The following is a 16,860-nucleotide window of genomic DNA, read 5'->3' on the forward strand; positions in this document are numbered from 1 at the left end:
GAAAACCAATACACCTTTCTTTTGCAGCTTGATCATTTATTGTCAATTACATCTGTAACAGCTGTCCGTGTGTGTGTGTGTGTTTTTATCCATGGTTAATCAGAGAAGTATGTCAGCTCAATCCAAGTCAACCATCTCCCGTGGAGAGAGACCAAACTAAAATAATTTGGTGCAGCAACCCTTAAAAACCAAATAAAATGTCCTCTGGAGTCTTAATCCCACTCTTAGACAGGGAGATGAACTTTGCAAATCAAAATTACAGGCTTACACTGGTCTTTAGCAGGATATTTCTGTATTTCTTCCCCAAACTCACGACACTGCATCCAGCTCCATTCTAAAAACAAATGGCTTGGCCGTCCGACAGTGCGGTTAGCCATGGGAGTACAGAAGGGGGGACTTGTAGCTACATTAGTGGCATAGCTGAGCTCTCAATATGAGAAAGCTGACACACTGGACTTGGTCTCTCATTACATATTGTTCATCAAAAAAACTGATTCAGTCTTGATTCCTTCATCTGATGCAATTTGATTCTCCTCTTTATTGATCTTCTCCTCAGCATAGTTGTGTGTAAAGAGAGAGTAGCTGTTGGGGTCGGCTCTAGCAGCGTTTCTCCTCTGGTAATGACTGGAAGAACTCCATGCATGCTGCCACGGTTGCATTTAGTCCTTTTCTGGCACCAGCTTCAGCACTTTGCCAATGGCGATGGTTTTACCTGTTGGAGGAGTGTAGAAATGGAAGTGAGGAAGAAAACTGTGACAAGGAAATATAACCCGGACATGCACAAAAACAAATAAACCAACTAAATCTTTGCTGTAGCTGTGTCTGTGAGCAAGTTATGTAAGCTCTTAACTTAGGACACATCTCAACAGTGCTCTTACCTTCGTCCCTCAGCGTGAATCGTCCCATCTGAGGGAAGTCCTTGAAGGTCTCTAAGCAGATGACTCCTGCTGCCCGGAGCCTGGCGATACACACCTGATCCTGCTTGACAAAGCGTGGTCGTGTTTTGCTTTTGTCCCCCGTCTTCTTGTCCACCAGACAGATTAAGGCCTGCAGGAGTTCATCCACAGTTCAGTAATGACAGGAAACTGTCCAGCAGAACAGAATATGCATTGAACAGCTGGAAAAGCCGAGCAGAAACTAACCGTGATCTGCACTTCTTCGATGCAGGTGTGGATATGAAGAACTGCATTGTATCCAGGACAAATGATTGATTTGTGCTCAATGATGACGATCTGATAGAGAAGGAGAAGACCATCAGCCGTCACATTTCAAACATCACAAATCACAGTTTAATCTGACATGCTCATGAGTTTGTAAAGTGTTAAAAGAAAAAAGATCATTAAACTGTCTATCCTTCTCCCCTCTTTAGACCACATCTTAACAAACAAACAAACAAAAGACTTTCATTCATCCAGCACATGACCATCAGAGCCACACGTAAAGTCAGAAGGTCTGATCATTTGCAGACGTCGTCTTAGATATTTCGATTACCTGTGCATCAAAGGTGCGACCGGAGTGGCAGAGGTTGTCGGGGCTACAGAGGATAAAGCCAGGGAGGATTTCTTCCTCCTCGATGCCCTTCAGTCTCAACTTCAGATTCTCCCCAGGACTTGCATCGTCTGTCTCCACATCGTCGCTGAGCAGGCTCAATACCTCCACTGTGTGCTGCCACACACACACACACACATAGCTATGTGTAAATATTTACATGAAAGACACAAACATCATTGCTGTATTGGACATGTGTCTGGTGTTTGAACTAGAACTAAACCATTTGTTCCTGCATCATTTTCTGTCTGTTGTCTCTCTCTCACACAGGTATGAAGACTTGGTGTTATTTCTGCTAAATGGATTTCTGGTCCTCTGTTGGATGAAGAAAAAGTCAAACAGAGGAGATCTCTCACCCTGTTTGGCATCATGACCAGCTGCTGGGCTTTACTGATACATCCAGACTCCAGCTTCCCCAGGATAACTGTCCCCATGTCCTGCAGGCCCAAACACACCATCAGTTAATGCACATAAGACATCACCTTCATGCAAGAAATGATTCATTGGTACACCCAAAAATGATAAGTAAATACACCTGTAACAAGAAAAACAATCAGACCTGACCTCACACAAGCTTTTCATACGGTGAACAGGTTTGATCACAGAAGCAGCTTAGGCCAATCTAGTGAGTGTTTAAACTTCAGCCAGAGAGTAGACTGATCCAAGTGTAATGAAAAACCCTACACAATTTCACAAACCATCACCATTGACTTAGTTTTCACACCAAGCTTTGACAGAATGTTTCAGCTCTTACTTACAAATGCACTCTTTAAAGGTATAGTTAGTCATTTTGGTAAATACTCTCAATAGCTTGCTCGGCCAGTTAGTCCCTGTCACAAAAGTAAATATGAAGCTATGACCAACAGCTGGTTGGCTTAGCTTGGCTTAAAGACTGGAGACTGCAGGAAACAACTAGCTTGGCTCTTTCTAAATTTAAGGAAAGCACTTGAAAGCTCATTAATTAATAAACATAGCTCAGTATCTTATAACAGGGCCGGGGTTGTTCTTCCTCCTTCTTTCTATGTTTTTGGCAAAGGTAACCTGCTGCTGGAGCTAGCTGTGAGAGTGATATAGATTTCCATATCTGGCTCTAGACAAAAAGAAAAGCTGAATTGGGGGGGGGGGGGGGGGCGCTGGTAGCCTAGTGGTTAGTGCGCCTACCCCATGTATGGAGGCATTCGTCCTCCAAGCTGACCTGTGGCTCCTTTCCCACATGTCATTCCCCATTGTCTCTCTCTCCCTCCCTCCCTCCCTCCCTCCCTCTCTCCCTCTCAACAAAGTCTGCCTCCATCCACTGTAAAGCTAAATGATGTTGACTTAGATGACAACAGTACCATTCAAAATGTAAGAAAATAAAACTACAATGATTCAGTGTTTTAAGAAAGCTTGAACACATACCAGTAGTTAGGGTGAAATTGAATTCCTGATATATTTAAAAAACATGTTCTATTTTTACTTTTCATCAATAGAAGGTTGTTCAGATTTTAAAAAAAAAGGCAGCTATAGCTTTTGATAGGGATGACCAATGCATTGTAAAATACACGTTTATATGGATAGATGTACTTTATTGATCCTAAACTGGGAAATTCTACCTGCTGTCTGTATGTAAATAAAGACTTATAACCATAGTAGCCCATCGTGATATTGAGCGCCTGAATAATAAATATTGAAGTTTTTTCTGTACTCATTGTTATTACTGCAGTGTGTAACTGCACTTGTCTCTGTCATTAGTATGCAGCACTCAGTTCAATGAACCATACTCCCCTTACATCTGGAGAACACCAGAGAGGACTACTTAACCACGGCGTAAGGTTCTTATGGAAAAGGAGCGAGAGGACTATTGAAACAACTGAGAGACAAGAGGATGAAGAGAAAAGAAAAAGAATCTTGTACAGACAAATGAGAGCTTCAAAATAACTCCATTCCACCGACACTTGCAGTCGGTTTTGAACCGCCTCCAACAGCTGAACTGAGGCGAGTGCCAAGAAGCTGAATTACTTTAAAGAGCTGTGTTTATGCAGAGGCTGCAGTGTGCGTAAATATGCTGCTGTGCTTTTGGAAAATCACCAGAGAGGATAGAGAATGACAAACTGGAGAGGGAATTTTTTGTTGTTGTTGGTGAATGGAACAAACCCAGAGACACACGAGGTCCACTCATCTGCTGAGGACTGAGCAGCAGAGTAGACGAGCTGACACAGATTTCTGTTTTGTTGCTCTTTACGAACAGAATCAATGGCCTCCACCTGCTCACCTTGTACTTGTCAACAATAGGTAGTCTGACTGGTCCGTCGTTGGATCTGGTGAAGTTTGGCAAACTGTCCAGGTGAGGAATAAATGGCAAACCCCTGATGAAGAACAGAAAAGAAGGTCATTTCATTACCATGTCTTTGCTGAATGTAAGAAGTAATGACAGGTTTGGTGTTGTTTGGACAACTTTTCTAATGTGGACACTAAAAAAGAACATTTCCTGATGAGAGGCTTCATGTTCCACGTGTTAAAAAAGTAGAAAAAATGAAAATATCAACAGAGACAATGTGATGAATCAATGCTGTGTTAGTTCCAACGATGTCAACAAAATGCTCACACATAACTCGGATTCCCTTCGAGGAAAAAATCAGCAAAAATGTCAAAGAAATGAAAGGTGATATTGATGCAGCATTAACAGACTTCTTGCCAATTTTGAACCTACTGCGTCTAATATTTACATCGATTCTTAAAAAAATAACTATCGGGTTAAAAAAAGTTGGGATAAGCTCAAGTAGAGTGCGCCCACAAGCAGCTACATTAGAGACTGCATCATCAGACTTGATCACATTCATAAACAAGCTTCCTGAGTGTAATTTAGTCCCCAAAATACATTAAAATATCTTCCACTTTAACACAAGAAAAACTTGGTGTGTGTGTGTGTGTGTGTGTGTGGATTAGACAACCTGAGAACACGTCACACTGTGGTCCCATTCTGATCCCATCCCAAGCGCAGACTTACGTGTACCAGGGGCATTCAGAAGATACTGGGTCCTTGAGGTTGGCACCTGTGAGTCCAGAGCAAGGCATAAAGTGGATGTCCTTCTTGGGGTTGAAGCCCACCTTCTTAAGAAACGGCACCAGCTTCTCCTTACACTCCTCATACCTGCCGGGAAGTGAAGGAACAAAGGGCATTAAGAACTAAAAATAACTAATGAGAATAAAGAATACAACAAAAGACTTTACAGTATCTTTGTAATTCACTAGTTTAGTGGTGAACTCCATTTCCCACTCAGCCCATGTTCACCTCTCTAGGCTCCAGTTCACAGTGGGGTCATCCATCTTGTTGACGAGGACAATGAGATGCTTCACCCCGGCAGTTTTAGCCAGCATGGCGTGCTCCCGTGTCTGTCCACCTTTCTCAAAGCCGGTCTCAAACTCGCCCTTTCTTGCTGAAATCACCTGAGAACAGAAAACGAGTTAGGCAGAAGTAATGGCACCTTTAAGAAACAAACAACTGGAGCTACTTTGAATTTGTCTTTGATAAGAAAAGATGATGTTTAAAGTAATGCAGAGGGGGTTTGAGAAGTTTCCATGGTGTGTTGTTTGTACTTTTTGACTTACTGATCAATGTACACAGAGTGCACAGTGTATGAGCTGTCCGTACAGGATTTATCTTTAAGGCTAGTTAACGTTATAGAGACTGTCCAGACTGTTCCTGTCCATCTTACCAGCACGGCCAGGTCGGCTTGTGACGCCCCTCCAATCATGTTTGGGACAAAGCTCTTGTGGCCGGGAGCATCCAGGATGGTGAAGTGTTTCTTCTCAGTCTCAAAGTAAGCTCTGCCGACCTCCACAGTCTTCCCCTTGTCCCTCTCCTCCTGGTTTGTATCCAGAGCCCACGACAGGTACCTGCAACAACCAATTGTAATGATTAACTCATGTTTAACAAACGAGTGCTGGGAGCTCTTAATACAGCTGTACGTGCATGACAAACAAGCCTGTTGTTATCATAACATTAGCACATTTTTAATGACAACGCTGCTCTCACCATGTCTCTCTGTTCTTTTCTTTCGCTTCTCGTTCGTACTTTTCCAGAGTTCTCTTCTCCACCATTCCAGTTAGATACCTAGGAAAGCAAAAACAAAGATTCAATTCAGTGTGCAGCGCTGGAGCGCAGTGATCAGTAACTACAGGAAACTAAAGAGTTGTTACTCACATGATCTGCCCTCCAATAGTTGATTTACCAGCATCTACAAAGACGGGCATTAAAGCAAAATAAATCACAAAAAATCTTCTTTGGGTAAAATTGTGCACAATACAAATATCAATGGAACGCACCGACATGGCCGATGAAGACCACGTTCACGTGCTCTTTCTTGGGGGCATCTGGTGGGGCTGGAGCCACTTTGGGGGTCGGCATCTCCTCCTCTTCCTCCTCCATCATCTCCTCATCTTCTTTCTTTCCAGCGCCGCCCTCCTCACAGGCTCCTCCCGACTCCAGGTCCTCCTCGCCTCCGCCTCCTCCGCCTCCCCCCGGCTCCTCCTTCTGCTCCCACGTCTCCTCCTCTGTGGTCATGTCTGCCTCTGTGCCTCCATTCTCCACCGGAGCTGCAACAACAAACAAGTTGATTATATGTTCCAATGACTCTGCCGTCGTATGGTCTTTACTGCTCGAACGATGCTTGGCACTATTTACACATTTTATGGTTTCAACGAAATAAACTGCAACTTCCATATATCTATTTTTAACAGGAAAACAGCTCGTTAGCTGTCACAACAGTTGCTCAATTCAGCATTTGTATTCAACCCTACAGCGAACTTCTAAATGTGTGAGAACATAGTTTTTTTAAGAGATGATCTGAAACCGTTTTATCATTTATGATTCAGATACCTGAACTTGTGTTTAACACCTCGTACCATTCCTATTTAAATGCAGTAAAAATTATCTTAAAGCTCAAGACCAATACTACAAACAGCCTCTGTAATCTGTGAAACCGCAATTTTATTTTTAAAGTTATTCTTTGGGACATTTTTTCCCGCAGAGAGACAGGACACGTTGGGAGGAGAGAGTGGGGGGGGGGGGGGGGGGGAGACATACATCAATGGGCACAAGGTCGGATTTGAACCCACAGCGGCTGTGACGAAGAATACAGTCTCTGTATATGGAGCGTGTGACACAACCGCTAGCTCACCAGCACCCACAAACTAACAGTAGCAGCCACATCCACGGTGGTGTTAAAGTACGAATTTCTGTTTATATAACCGTTTTTGAGAGTTACAGAAGAATTGACCTCTGGGTGTGAGAGGTCGATATTATTCATGCAAATAAATGACAGCATCATATTTGTGCAACGACTGGAGGACTAGGCGATATCTGACGCATCAGTATCGGAACAACTGTAGATATTTGAAGTGCTTGATGGTGAAGTAAATCTGAAACAATTCTGAGTGAAGTATTTGATTTCCATCAGAGCTGTGTCATAAATCTACATGTGCAGGATGTTGTATACAAACCTTGGAGGAAGCTCTAGTGCGGAAAATTAAATAGCTCACACGGATAATCTGTGTTTAGTCAGCAGTTAATCATTAATTGTAATTAATTAGCCCTGCTCCCTGGTTAGAAACACATTCAATACAGCAACTTCCGTTCAAACAAACAAGATTACACTGACTGAACTCTGGTGTACCCTGCAGAGGAAGCAACTATGAAGAGAACTATGAATTATGCAGCCAGTCATGTGCAAAGTCTAATTTCTCCTCAACCCTCAGCACTTAGCCTGTGAGATGTTTTCTCATGGCCAAGACCGCCAATATGTGCTTTTGCTTTGGCAACAATCACATCATGCTGTAATTATTTCAGAAAATAAGGTACCGGTAAGCGTGAAAAACAATCATCTGTTGGAAATGTGGTAAAGAAGACTGTCATTGTCTCTCTCTTACATACAATGTATGTGATCACTCACTTTGATACAGCCACTGGTTAGAAAAAACACAAACAAAAGCAACATCTGTGTAACTAAAAGGCGTTTGACATCCCATTAGGGAATGTAATATTACTAGTTTGACATAAGTCACCTAATACGTCAATAAAGCAGATGAAGGCCTTGACACACATCCCCGGCAGTGAACGCCACACACTGATGTCTATTTCAGTCAGGGACAAGTGAAGTTGCATCACATTTTACGTAGGCCTGTGCACATGGGTTTTTACCAATGCCAGCAATCCAAATAAAGGCCCAGTAATGTGAAACTACAAGGCTCAAACCTCAGCGTTGAAGCTTTCCTAGCGTGAATAAGGTTTGATTTTAGAGTTAAATGTGGAAACCTTAAGCACAGCATGTCTGATTTGTTATCTAATAATGTGAACATGCGGTGCCCGGACCACACAGCAGCGGATGCATACCGGCTGTTTCTGCCACCTCCATGCTTGCTACTGCACCAGGGGCACCTTAGAGGAGAGAGAAAAACGCATGTCAAACTTTCATAAATATTTATTAGAGAAGGAAGGTCACGTTTTGCGAAAAGCTGACGGCGATTGCGTTATTAATCATCTATTACACCTTAAGAACACTGTTAAACTTAAGCCGACTTGTTGATTAGGTGGTGAAATGAGATAACTGTGGCTCTGACGAGTTGGAGCCAGGAAGGCTAACTTAGCTGATTTAGCACGCCTGCTAGCTAAGTGAAGCTAACTTGTAGCCAGCTGCCTGGTTTGCTTACCGTCTGAGGCCGGTATCTCGTCGGTGTCTGCCTGGAGGAAGCTCGGTACAAACACCGGGGCGTTAACGTTGGGGACAAACGGCTTGGCGTTCACGTTAAGGGCGGCGAAGGCGTTTTGAAGCCCCGCCGCGGTGGCCGGGGCCTCGGCATCCTCCTCCAGCTCCCACGAATCCGGGGCTGTGTCGGTCGGGTCCATCGCTCCTTTTTCAGAGTTGACACGCTGTCCACAACCGGGGAGGGTGGTTGATATTTGTGGTCCCGCGATCTAGTTTTAGTTGCTGATGTGTTTTAGACTCTTAGCAGCACGTTTGATGAAGTTCCCATTGCTTTGTTAAGCCTTGCTTTCACCAGCATATGGATCCCGTACCCGACGAAGAGAGTTCGTTCAGCTGCTGCAGGACCGGGGAACACCGCTAGAGGCCAGCACTGAGCTAACGCTGAGTGTACACAGGGCGTTCACACCTTTTACCTTTGACCCCGTGGGTAGTTTTTAGGAATCCCAGTGCCACACATATAAACTATCTTCAATTGCAGACATGGTAAATGTTATTTTACTCATATTACATATTCACTGTCGTAAGTGGAAAAACAGCAAACCCTCCTTTGACTGGTTTATAAATGATTTCAAATATTTTTTCGTGTCTCTGAAAAAAATGAAATCTAGGATTGTTAGAAAGATTAGTGCTGACTTATCGAAATTCTTGTTTTGATTTCTGGCCCTTGTTGAATTTTTTTGTCCTTGCTCCAGTTTGTTGTCTGCTTACATTTGCCTGATGTTTTCTTTTGGAAAAGTTAGATTTTTATTTATTCATTTGTATATATAATCCCCCCTAGTCTTGATTCATGTTTGAATTAACTTGTTCCTGTGTATTTTGCTGTTGTATGTTCATCCTCTTTAAGGTTTTTTTATATGTTAAATTTGTCAATAAAGACGGTTAAAAAAAACACACACACACACATAAACTATAAGAAAAGATGATCAACTACTGTCTTTTTTGGGTGTTTTTATTTTTTAATTTCTGAAACACTGGAAAAATAACGGACAAATAAATAAATGCATCAAGAATCCATCACACGATAACTTTAAAAGGTTATAAGTTATAAAAAAAACGAATAAATAAGTCCTTTAAATTGTTATAAATTACTTTAAATAGCCCGGAACCATGAACAGTGATTACATAGGGGTCTTTCTCCCTTTTTCGGTTACTCTTTGGCGTCAGCAACTCCTCCAGGGGTGATGGAAAAAGTGGCCTCGTTCTCAGGCATGTCGGGACTAAAGGACATCAGAAAGAAGAGACGACAAACGGTAACAAATGTGAGTCTCCAATGACATAAGTGTTTACCTTAAAGTCAGGGTTGGATTCAAATACTTTATTATTAAGTCTTTCAGTTCTACCCATACAACCGACCACACCTACCTTATACATTTTGTTCTTAAGAAGCCGTACATACTGCTTTTGTCCTCACAAAAATAAATGTTAAAGTGAAGTAAACACCCTGTCTGTGGCTTTGTGAGATGAGAAACTTGTAACATGACAGGATGGATGGGAACCGTCTTATTACGGTCTATCTCTTCATCTATTTTGTAACTGAAAATCACAACACTGTTAATTTAGCTTGTTATCTAATCTTACAACATGGCTACAGGAAATTGAGCTTTTACTTTCAATTCTAAGAAATCCCATTGGGGAAATCTCACTCTTACAAATGTGATATAATCTTACATATTAACATGTATTTTATGGGCCACATAAAAAAAAACTGCCTACTACCTGTCAAATATCTTGGCTATTCTCATCTCTCCACGTCCCTTCCTCAAGCTGATTCGAGTGGTGGAGGCGTGGGCTAAAATATGGCCACCAATCGGCTTCTTGGGATCAGCTTGAAACCTTGAAAAAGGGAAGAAGAAATAAGAGAAACATCCCGTTAAAGCGCGTCAGCAGAAGTAACAGGATATCATTCATAATACTCTCAGAATTACAGAATTTTCCATCTCTTACGTCATTCCTGCCCCGGGGTCTGCTGTCATTTGGTTGGTGACAAACACGGCCACATTGTACTCTACAAACAAACATAAATCAACAGCAAATAAGATACACAGGAAAAACCAGAACACAGGGCCATTACATTTGAGGCCACCATGTGTTGGCCAGACAAGATGAATGGTTGATGGTTGTGGTGAATACACAAAAGCCCATTCCTGGATCAGACCTTCGGAGATCTTCTGAAGTCTGGAGAGCATCTGAGCCAGTTTCTGCTGCCGCTCGGCGAGCTCTCCTCGGCCAGAAAAGTCCACTCGGAAAAGAGCCATGATGGAGTCGATGATCTGACAACATGGAGAAGGAGACAATTGGGAAAACTACTTTTTTTAGACTTTGTATTCCAATGAAATAAAATGAAAGTAACTCTTCATGTCCCCCAATAGTTTAAAAGAGTTATAAGGACAACAAATAAAGGATGTGAATGTTGAAACATGTTTGTAAAGTTTATCATTTTATTCACCAACAACTTAAACATTCCTCCTTCTTCATGGAATTTAGCTGCTACAAAGTCCAATAGCTCCATCTGGTGTTCACCTGAAAGATGAGCAGATCAACACTTTATACAACAACATATTATAACCTTTCCAGGGGATAACTTCTTTAGTTTTGCACACCACACAATTTTCTATTTTCTGATCTAAATGACCCCAATCCTCATACTGGTGTAGGCGCGGGCGTAAAGCACGTTGTCAAGCACAGCATCGTGGTCAACATTGAACCGGTCAGCAATGTCTCTCAGTCGGTCTGGACGGCTGGAACGAGGCAGGAACGAGTCAAGGATAGTTTGAAACACAACCATAAGAAAAGTGGTACAACAGTTGATAGTGTCTTGCATACTGTCTGAGTCATTAACCGGTTTCTTTTGAATGTAGTTTGTTGTTTAATCTGCACATGTTGGTTGTCATTCATGGGGTAACGTGTAAACTGTAGTGGTTTTGTGGCTGTTGCCGTCACCGCGAGGATACAAGGTGTGCTCTGTGTCGATGAAGATTATTTTCCCTCCTGAGTAGCCGTCCTCTCCCGGCAGCTGAGCAGTGACTACAAAAACACAGAATCAGTTTTAGTTAATATATATAATTTAATTGTGGTTGTTTTTCATCAATCCTGTAAGAAGGGCTATAAAAGCTCTTTACTCACCACAGAGAGTGTGAGACAGCTGTGTTTTCCCTGTGCGAAACTCTGAAGGATGAAATATAATGTTAGGGGCTTTTAGCCAGACCTGCAAACGGAGTGAAATTTAATAAGGAAGGTAATCACAAAGATTATTTTAAGTAGGACATCTCACCTCCAAAGGCCTCTGTGATCGCCATACTCTCCATACCTCCCCCCAAAAGTTTACTGCAGAGGGAAATATTTATGCTTAAGCATGAAATTAACAGAAAACGGATGCAATCATTGTTTAAATTGCTTTGCAAGAAAAGTCATATGCATAAAATATCTAAGATATATCTTCATATTTGAACAATTGAAGATGTTACACTTTTGAACGAATATCTTCCACTTGGAATATGCGGTAAAGATCTTAACTCAAACTCTTGGCTGCCAGTTGTGATGTGAAACACCTGCTTCCTCCTCGCACTGTACTCAAAGGCGGTCTGGAAACCAACATTCTGTAATGTAAAGAAAACATGTCTAACACTGACAAAGGACTGAAAGGGATTTTATGTCACAAGTGATGATTCAGGCTGCAAGAATGAAGTAGTATCAGGTTGAAGGATGACATGATGTGCAGAGATGAAAAGGTAATCGTACCAGCATTTTCCCAGCTGCTTCCTTGATTTTTTCCACTTTTGCCTCAGACAGGCCCTTGATGTTGCACAGGGCTTTGCGAGTAGTCATCTGGATACCCTTCACAGTGCAGATACCCACAGACTTCATCTTCTTGATGTCCGCCACATTCTGTGATTATAGATGAGAGAGGTGGTCAGTTTGATCCCATGGAAAACTCTGTATTTGTTTCAGTCCTGCTGTTTACTCACAATTCCGTGTTTCTGTAGGAGGTCAATGTCTTGGAAAAAGGATTCCTGTAAGATTTAACGGGGGGAAAAAATCTACAAGAGCTTGTTGAATAACCGGATTATTACATTAAACCTTAGAAACCACTGAAGCATCGACGGGTGGGGGGATTTGTTCCAGTTTTTTGTTTTTCTCTAAATTCTTTCTTTTTATAATTATGACTTAAAACAATAATAGCAACTGTTACAATTAGATATATTACAAGTGAATAGACACTGGATTTGCGTGTTCTTTCTCTTATTTCTTTCTCAATCGTTACTTTGCATAGGTACTATTATTGTAATTGTTGTGACTACAATTACTGATGCTGTTGTTAATAGTATTATTATTATAACTATATAGAATTGTCTAATTGATATAGGGGTATATTAGAAGTACACTTGCTAAATCTATTTAAGTATATACATCTAGATTTTCTCTGGTTATTCATGTATTATTATTTTTATTATTATTATTTATTTATATGTTTTTGTGTCTGTTTGAAACACACCACAAAATGTTCATATTGACAGTGGATTTGCTTGTAAAGTTTATGTGCTCCGAATAAACAAATCTAATAAATCACATCATGATGTGAATTATTTCTAAATATGAATCTGACACACCTGTCAGTGTTTGTTCCTAATTATGTTTTGTAGTATAGTTTAGATTTAGTTTAGTAGTGACATGGTAACTCACCTCATCATCTTGGAAACCATTTACTTCAACAACCTGATCCTCAGAAGATTTCATTTTCAATGTATTTATGGAAAATCTTTGAAGGTAAAATTAAGTTTATTTGCTCAGTGATGGTAAAGTTAAATTAACTAGCATTAGCCTTCAAAGCGCAAATTTGACAAACTATAAAGTAACCTTTTCACTTCTTCTCTGACCTTTCAGCAACCTTTAAGAATAACAGTGATGGTATAAAAAATATAAATAAGTCCTGTCCAAGAACTTCGACCGGAAAATGACCAAAACCTTGAGATCCTGACTTATGAAGTTATTTTACAGGTTGAGTGTTTATCTGTTCGTGAAGCAGCTCGCGAGCGGCAACTGGCGGGAATTCGTGAAATGTTGCTGCTTTCAAGTACAGTCGGAATTTTACAGGCCGAAACCATGGCCGTATAGGCAGACCTTGAATTCATTGTTACATGCTAAAAGTCATGGCTTTAAGAGTCAATGCGGCAATGCTACTTGATAATGAAAACATGAACACCATTAAGTTACTTATAGAGTTAAAAAATAAAAAAAGATTAAGAGAACATGTTCCCCTCAGAACCCAGGACTACGAGCTGAAGAAAGAGCAGTGAATGTAGCACTGGAGACATTTTGTTGTAATATTTCAAAGTGTGGGTATGGTTCATAATCATTTGAGGTGCCCACTTAAGTTTCATCAGTACAGACTTCCAGGAAAAGTCAAAGAAAGCTCTAACAATAATTTTGGCAGTGCTACATGAAACTTGTGCTATGAAAAGTTAAAATGTTGTAAATGGTAAATGGCCTGTATAGCACTTTCTTTTTAGTCCTCTGACTTCTGAAAGCACTTTTACACTGCAGGCCATACCTACCCACTCACACACTGATCGTAGAAGCTGCTATATAAAGTTTCCATCATATTAACTAATCCCATTTACATACAGATTTAGACGCCCGACGACAAAGCAACTTGGGGTTAAGTGTCTTGCACAAGGACACATCCAGCCCCCCTGTCCTTCTGTTTGAGCGATGACCACTGAGCCAAATGTTTTAAAGAAAATGTCAAGGCGATGCAAGTTGTTTTAGGCACGTCAATTTACATGTCAGTAAATTTGAGGACAAAACCACAGCAAAAAAAAGGAAACACTTGGCTTTACACTTGATTTGGAGTTTTAATTACTGCAGTCGTGTTGGAGACAAAACAGAGATGGCTTTTGCTTACCGAAGGGGATTTCTCAATTATCACATGTATGACAACAGAGAGTGTTGTTTTGTTAAGTAACTTCAGACATGGTTTCTCTCTTTCATGACAAAGTAAATGTTCTTCTATTTCTGATGCTTAATAACAGATTGTGTCGCTGCATTATGTGATCCATGTTTAAAAGCAGAGAAATAATAAAACTAGTAACTGTTGCAGGTGGGAAGTGAGAGGCATTGCAACTCTACTTTACTGTACACATGTAGAAAGATGAGGAACTGGGGGTATTGTAAAGACTGAGGCACAGAACACACCACGTGGGCTGTCATTTCAGTGGTAGAACTGCACCAGGCCATCCTGTAGACGACATTCGTATTAATTAACAAGGTCTACATGTGCACCAGATCAGTCTTTGAGATGTCCTTAGCATCACAAAGAAGAGGAACCAGCAACCATGATAAACAAAACCTCCAACATACTATACATGTGTTTTTTTTCACACTGCCACAACAGACAAATAATGGGTTACTTGCTTATTTTTCCTTTCAATGTATCCACCTGTACCTGCTGTCCCCAAAAGAACACATTATTCATGTTGATATCAGTTTATATTTTTAAAAAAAAGAAAGAAAAAAAAAAAACAGAAGCAGTGCTCCTGGGAATAAGTCTTTGCATGATGTTAGAGTAAGGAGAGACAGCGAGGGAGAAGGCTTACAAACGCATCACATTCTCCTCCTCCTCCGATCACATTAGACGATCCAATGCGTTGGAGTGAGCAAAATGTTTCACCGTTGACATACAGCTTTTTTTTTCTTCTTCTTTCACATTTAAATGCAGTTCTTTGCTCTTCTCCAAGGTCTCTCTGTCTCTCCTCGTTGCCGGCCATGCGGCATCGCGAGCAGTGGATCTCAGGTTCTTTACGGCTCCTCGTTGTTTCTCACATCTTGCCGGGCGCAGGAGGCATCATGCCCGGCATCCCACCAGACATTCCAGTGTTGGGCCCCAGCAGGATCTACAACAACAAAAAAAAAGAGCCCATCAATCAGGTTGTTTGTGTTGTGGTCAGCACAGTAATCCACTCATACTGCCTCCTCCTCCTGAGTTCATGTCGATACATCTTACTTACCCTTGTAAAAGATTTTGGTTCATGTTCTCATATACAAACAAACCACTTTTTTAAAAACATAATAGTTTGCCTTAATGCTCACTCAGATGGACACCCACCTGTCTCTGCTGTTGAAGCTGCTGCTGCTCCAGCTGTAGTCTTTCTGTCTCAAACACGACAGGCAGCACCAGGATCATGAAGGAGGTAGTGCCCACCCAGAGCGCAGAGCGGGAGAAACTGGTAAGAGTTTTAAAAAAAAAACAGATTAATATCCAAGATAGACCAAGAACACCCATGTTTCAAATGTATTCTAGTTGCAATTAAAATTAAAATGCATCGCCATTGAGAATAATAAACTTATTCAATGTTTGCTGCAAGGATGATCAAACCCACTTCCAAGTAGTCAATCTCTTTCTCTATTGAGCTACAGTGGTGTTTAGCCTGTGCAATGGTAATGTGAAACTAAAACACATACCTGTAAAACTTCTTTGCCAGTGAGACTGAGCAGTGTGCAGACATCTCGGCTGCTGTACGAACAGTGTCAGGAAACATCTCTGTCAGGCCCCACAACCTCTCCATCAATGTCTCATCCAGCTTTAAGAGACAAAAAAAAAACATACATGACGAAAATACTGAAAGTGAGCAATCAAGAAGTAGATACCTGAGGAAATGTTACAACAATATCATGATTTAAATACATACTGCCAATCTCTCATTAAAATTCAACATTAAGTGAAAATGAAAAGACAGAAAGCTGTACTTTAAAAACCCCAAAATGTGGTTTTGTTTGTCACAAAGAGAGTTTATCACATATTGGTCACTTCAGTCAGCTGGCTGGTTAGCTAATAGATTAGCATGCAGCTAGCCATGGTTAGCTGGTCAAGCTGCCTCGCTGGAAACAGCAATGCGACTTTTTGTTGCATTTCATTTTTTCTCATCTTATTTCAAAGTTACTCAACGAGGACTGGTAACGTACATCTTCATCTTCATCGTCGTCAATCTCGTCTTCGGGGGGCCGGGTAGACACCGGGCCCGACGCCGGGGAAAGCTCTTCGATTTCGGCCATGTCTCCGTCGGGTCGGGTCAGCTGAACAAGTCACCAATTAAATACTGAAGCCGATACTTAGTTCAATTTATTTATGATGCTCTCCCTTCAGGTTTCATTAAAACTTGTGCTAGGAGGCATGCATTGGCTCAACGACAGTCTGAGGTCACAGTGGGAAAGCGTGATGCTTGTCAGGGAAGAGGAAGAGGCGGATTACGAGTGCAGGGCAGAGGTCACCTTGTACTGCGACAGAAAGTGAACTGCGCCCCCTGCCGTAGTGGCTGTTTAATTACAGTTTTGTTATTTACTGACTAGTCAGATCAGGGATGGGCAACTTTGGTCACAGCAAGGGCCTTATTCATTTAATTCCCACTGCCAGAGGGCCAAATAGAAGTATACAAAAACAATTACAATCAATTATGTCTCAAATTTAACTCAACATATACCAGTGATTAAATATTACTGTGGACATATTACTGGTTTTCATGAGTTCATGGCAGATTTTGCCATTCATGTTTCTAATTAATTGATATTTAAAAAT

At 41.3% G+C, this 16,860-nt stretch overlaps 3 protein-coding genes across 4 annotated transcripts; all 3 read right to left on the reverse strand.

The window, feature by feature from the left end:
- Window positions 1–15: 15 nt before the first annotated feature.
- gspt1 (G1 to S phase transition 1) lies at window positions 16–8,612 on the reverse strand. Of its 2 annotated transcripts, XM_020644823.3 has the most exons (14): window positions 8,236–8,612; window positions 7,919–7,963; window positions 5,854–6,123; window positions 5,732–5,765; window positions 5,564–5,641; window positions 5,244–5,424; window positions 4,820–4,974; window positions 4,535–4,678; window positions 3,800–3,893; window positions 1,905–1,985; window positions 1,492–1,665; window positions 1,143–1,232; window positions 879–1,047; window positions 16–712 (listed from the first exon to the last, which is right to left on the reverse strand). In XM_020644823.3, exons 1-14 carry the CDS (start codon window positions 8,429–8,431, stop codon window positions 660–662), a joined length of 1,764 nt encoding a protein of 587 aa, XP_020500479.1. In that variant the 5' UTR covers window positions 8,432–8,612; the 3' UTR covers window positions 16–659. The 2 variants fall into 2 exon arrangements, with proteins under 2 accessions (XP_020500479.1, XP_020500480.1); XM_020644824.3 differs by lacking the exon at window positions 7,919–7,963 and having other exon boundaries at window positions 8,236–8,610.
- Window positions 8,613–8,762: 150 nt separating this feature from the next.
- Window positions 8,763–13,535, reverse strand: dmc1 (DNA meiotic recombinase 1). The gene is made up of 13 exons (XM_020644842.3): window positions 12,972–13,535; window positions 12,257–12,301; window positions 12,030–12,176; window positions 11,805–11,887; window positions 11,563–11,615; window positions 11,415–11,456; window positions 11,243–11,315; window positions 10,938–11,029; window positions 10,738–10,811; window positions 10,447–10,561; window positions 10,236–10,296; window positions 10,008–10,124; window positions 8,763–9,508 (listed from the first exon to the last, which is right to left on the reverse strand). Exons 1-13 carry the CDS (start codon window positions 13,023–13,025, stop codon window positions 9,439–9,441), a joined length of 1,026 nt encoding a protein of 341 aa, XP_020500498.1. The 5' UTR covers window positions 13,026–13,535; the 3' UTR covers window positions 8,763–9,438.
- A 588-nt stretch (window positions 13,536–14,123) lies between these two features.
- On the reverse strand, window positions 14,124–16,530 carry tomm22 (translocase of outer mitochondrial membrane 22 homolog (yeast)). The gene is made up of 4 exons (XM_020644827.3): window positions 16,251–16,530; window positions 15,750–15,868; window positions 15,394–15,511; window positions 14,124–15,181 (listed from the first exon to the last, which is right to left on the reverse strand). Exons 1-4 carry the CDS (start codon window positions 16,338–16,340, stop codon window positions 15,107–15,109), a joined length of 402 nt encoding a protein of 133 aa, XP_020500483.1. The 5' UTR covers window positions 16,341–16,530; the 3' UTR covers window positions 14,124–15,106.
- Window positions 16,531–16,860: the final 330 nt, after the last annotated feature.

Source organism: Labrus bergylta, chromosome 21 (assembly GCF_963930695.1).
Source record: "Labrus bergylta chromosome 21, fLabBer1.1, whole genome shotgun sequence".
NCBI classification, from domain to species: domain Eukaryota; kingdom Metazoa; phylum Chordata; class Actinopteri; order Labriformes; family Labridae; genus Labrus; species Labrus bergylta.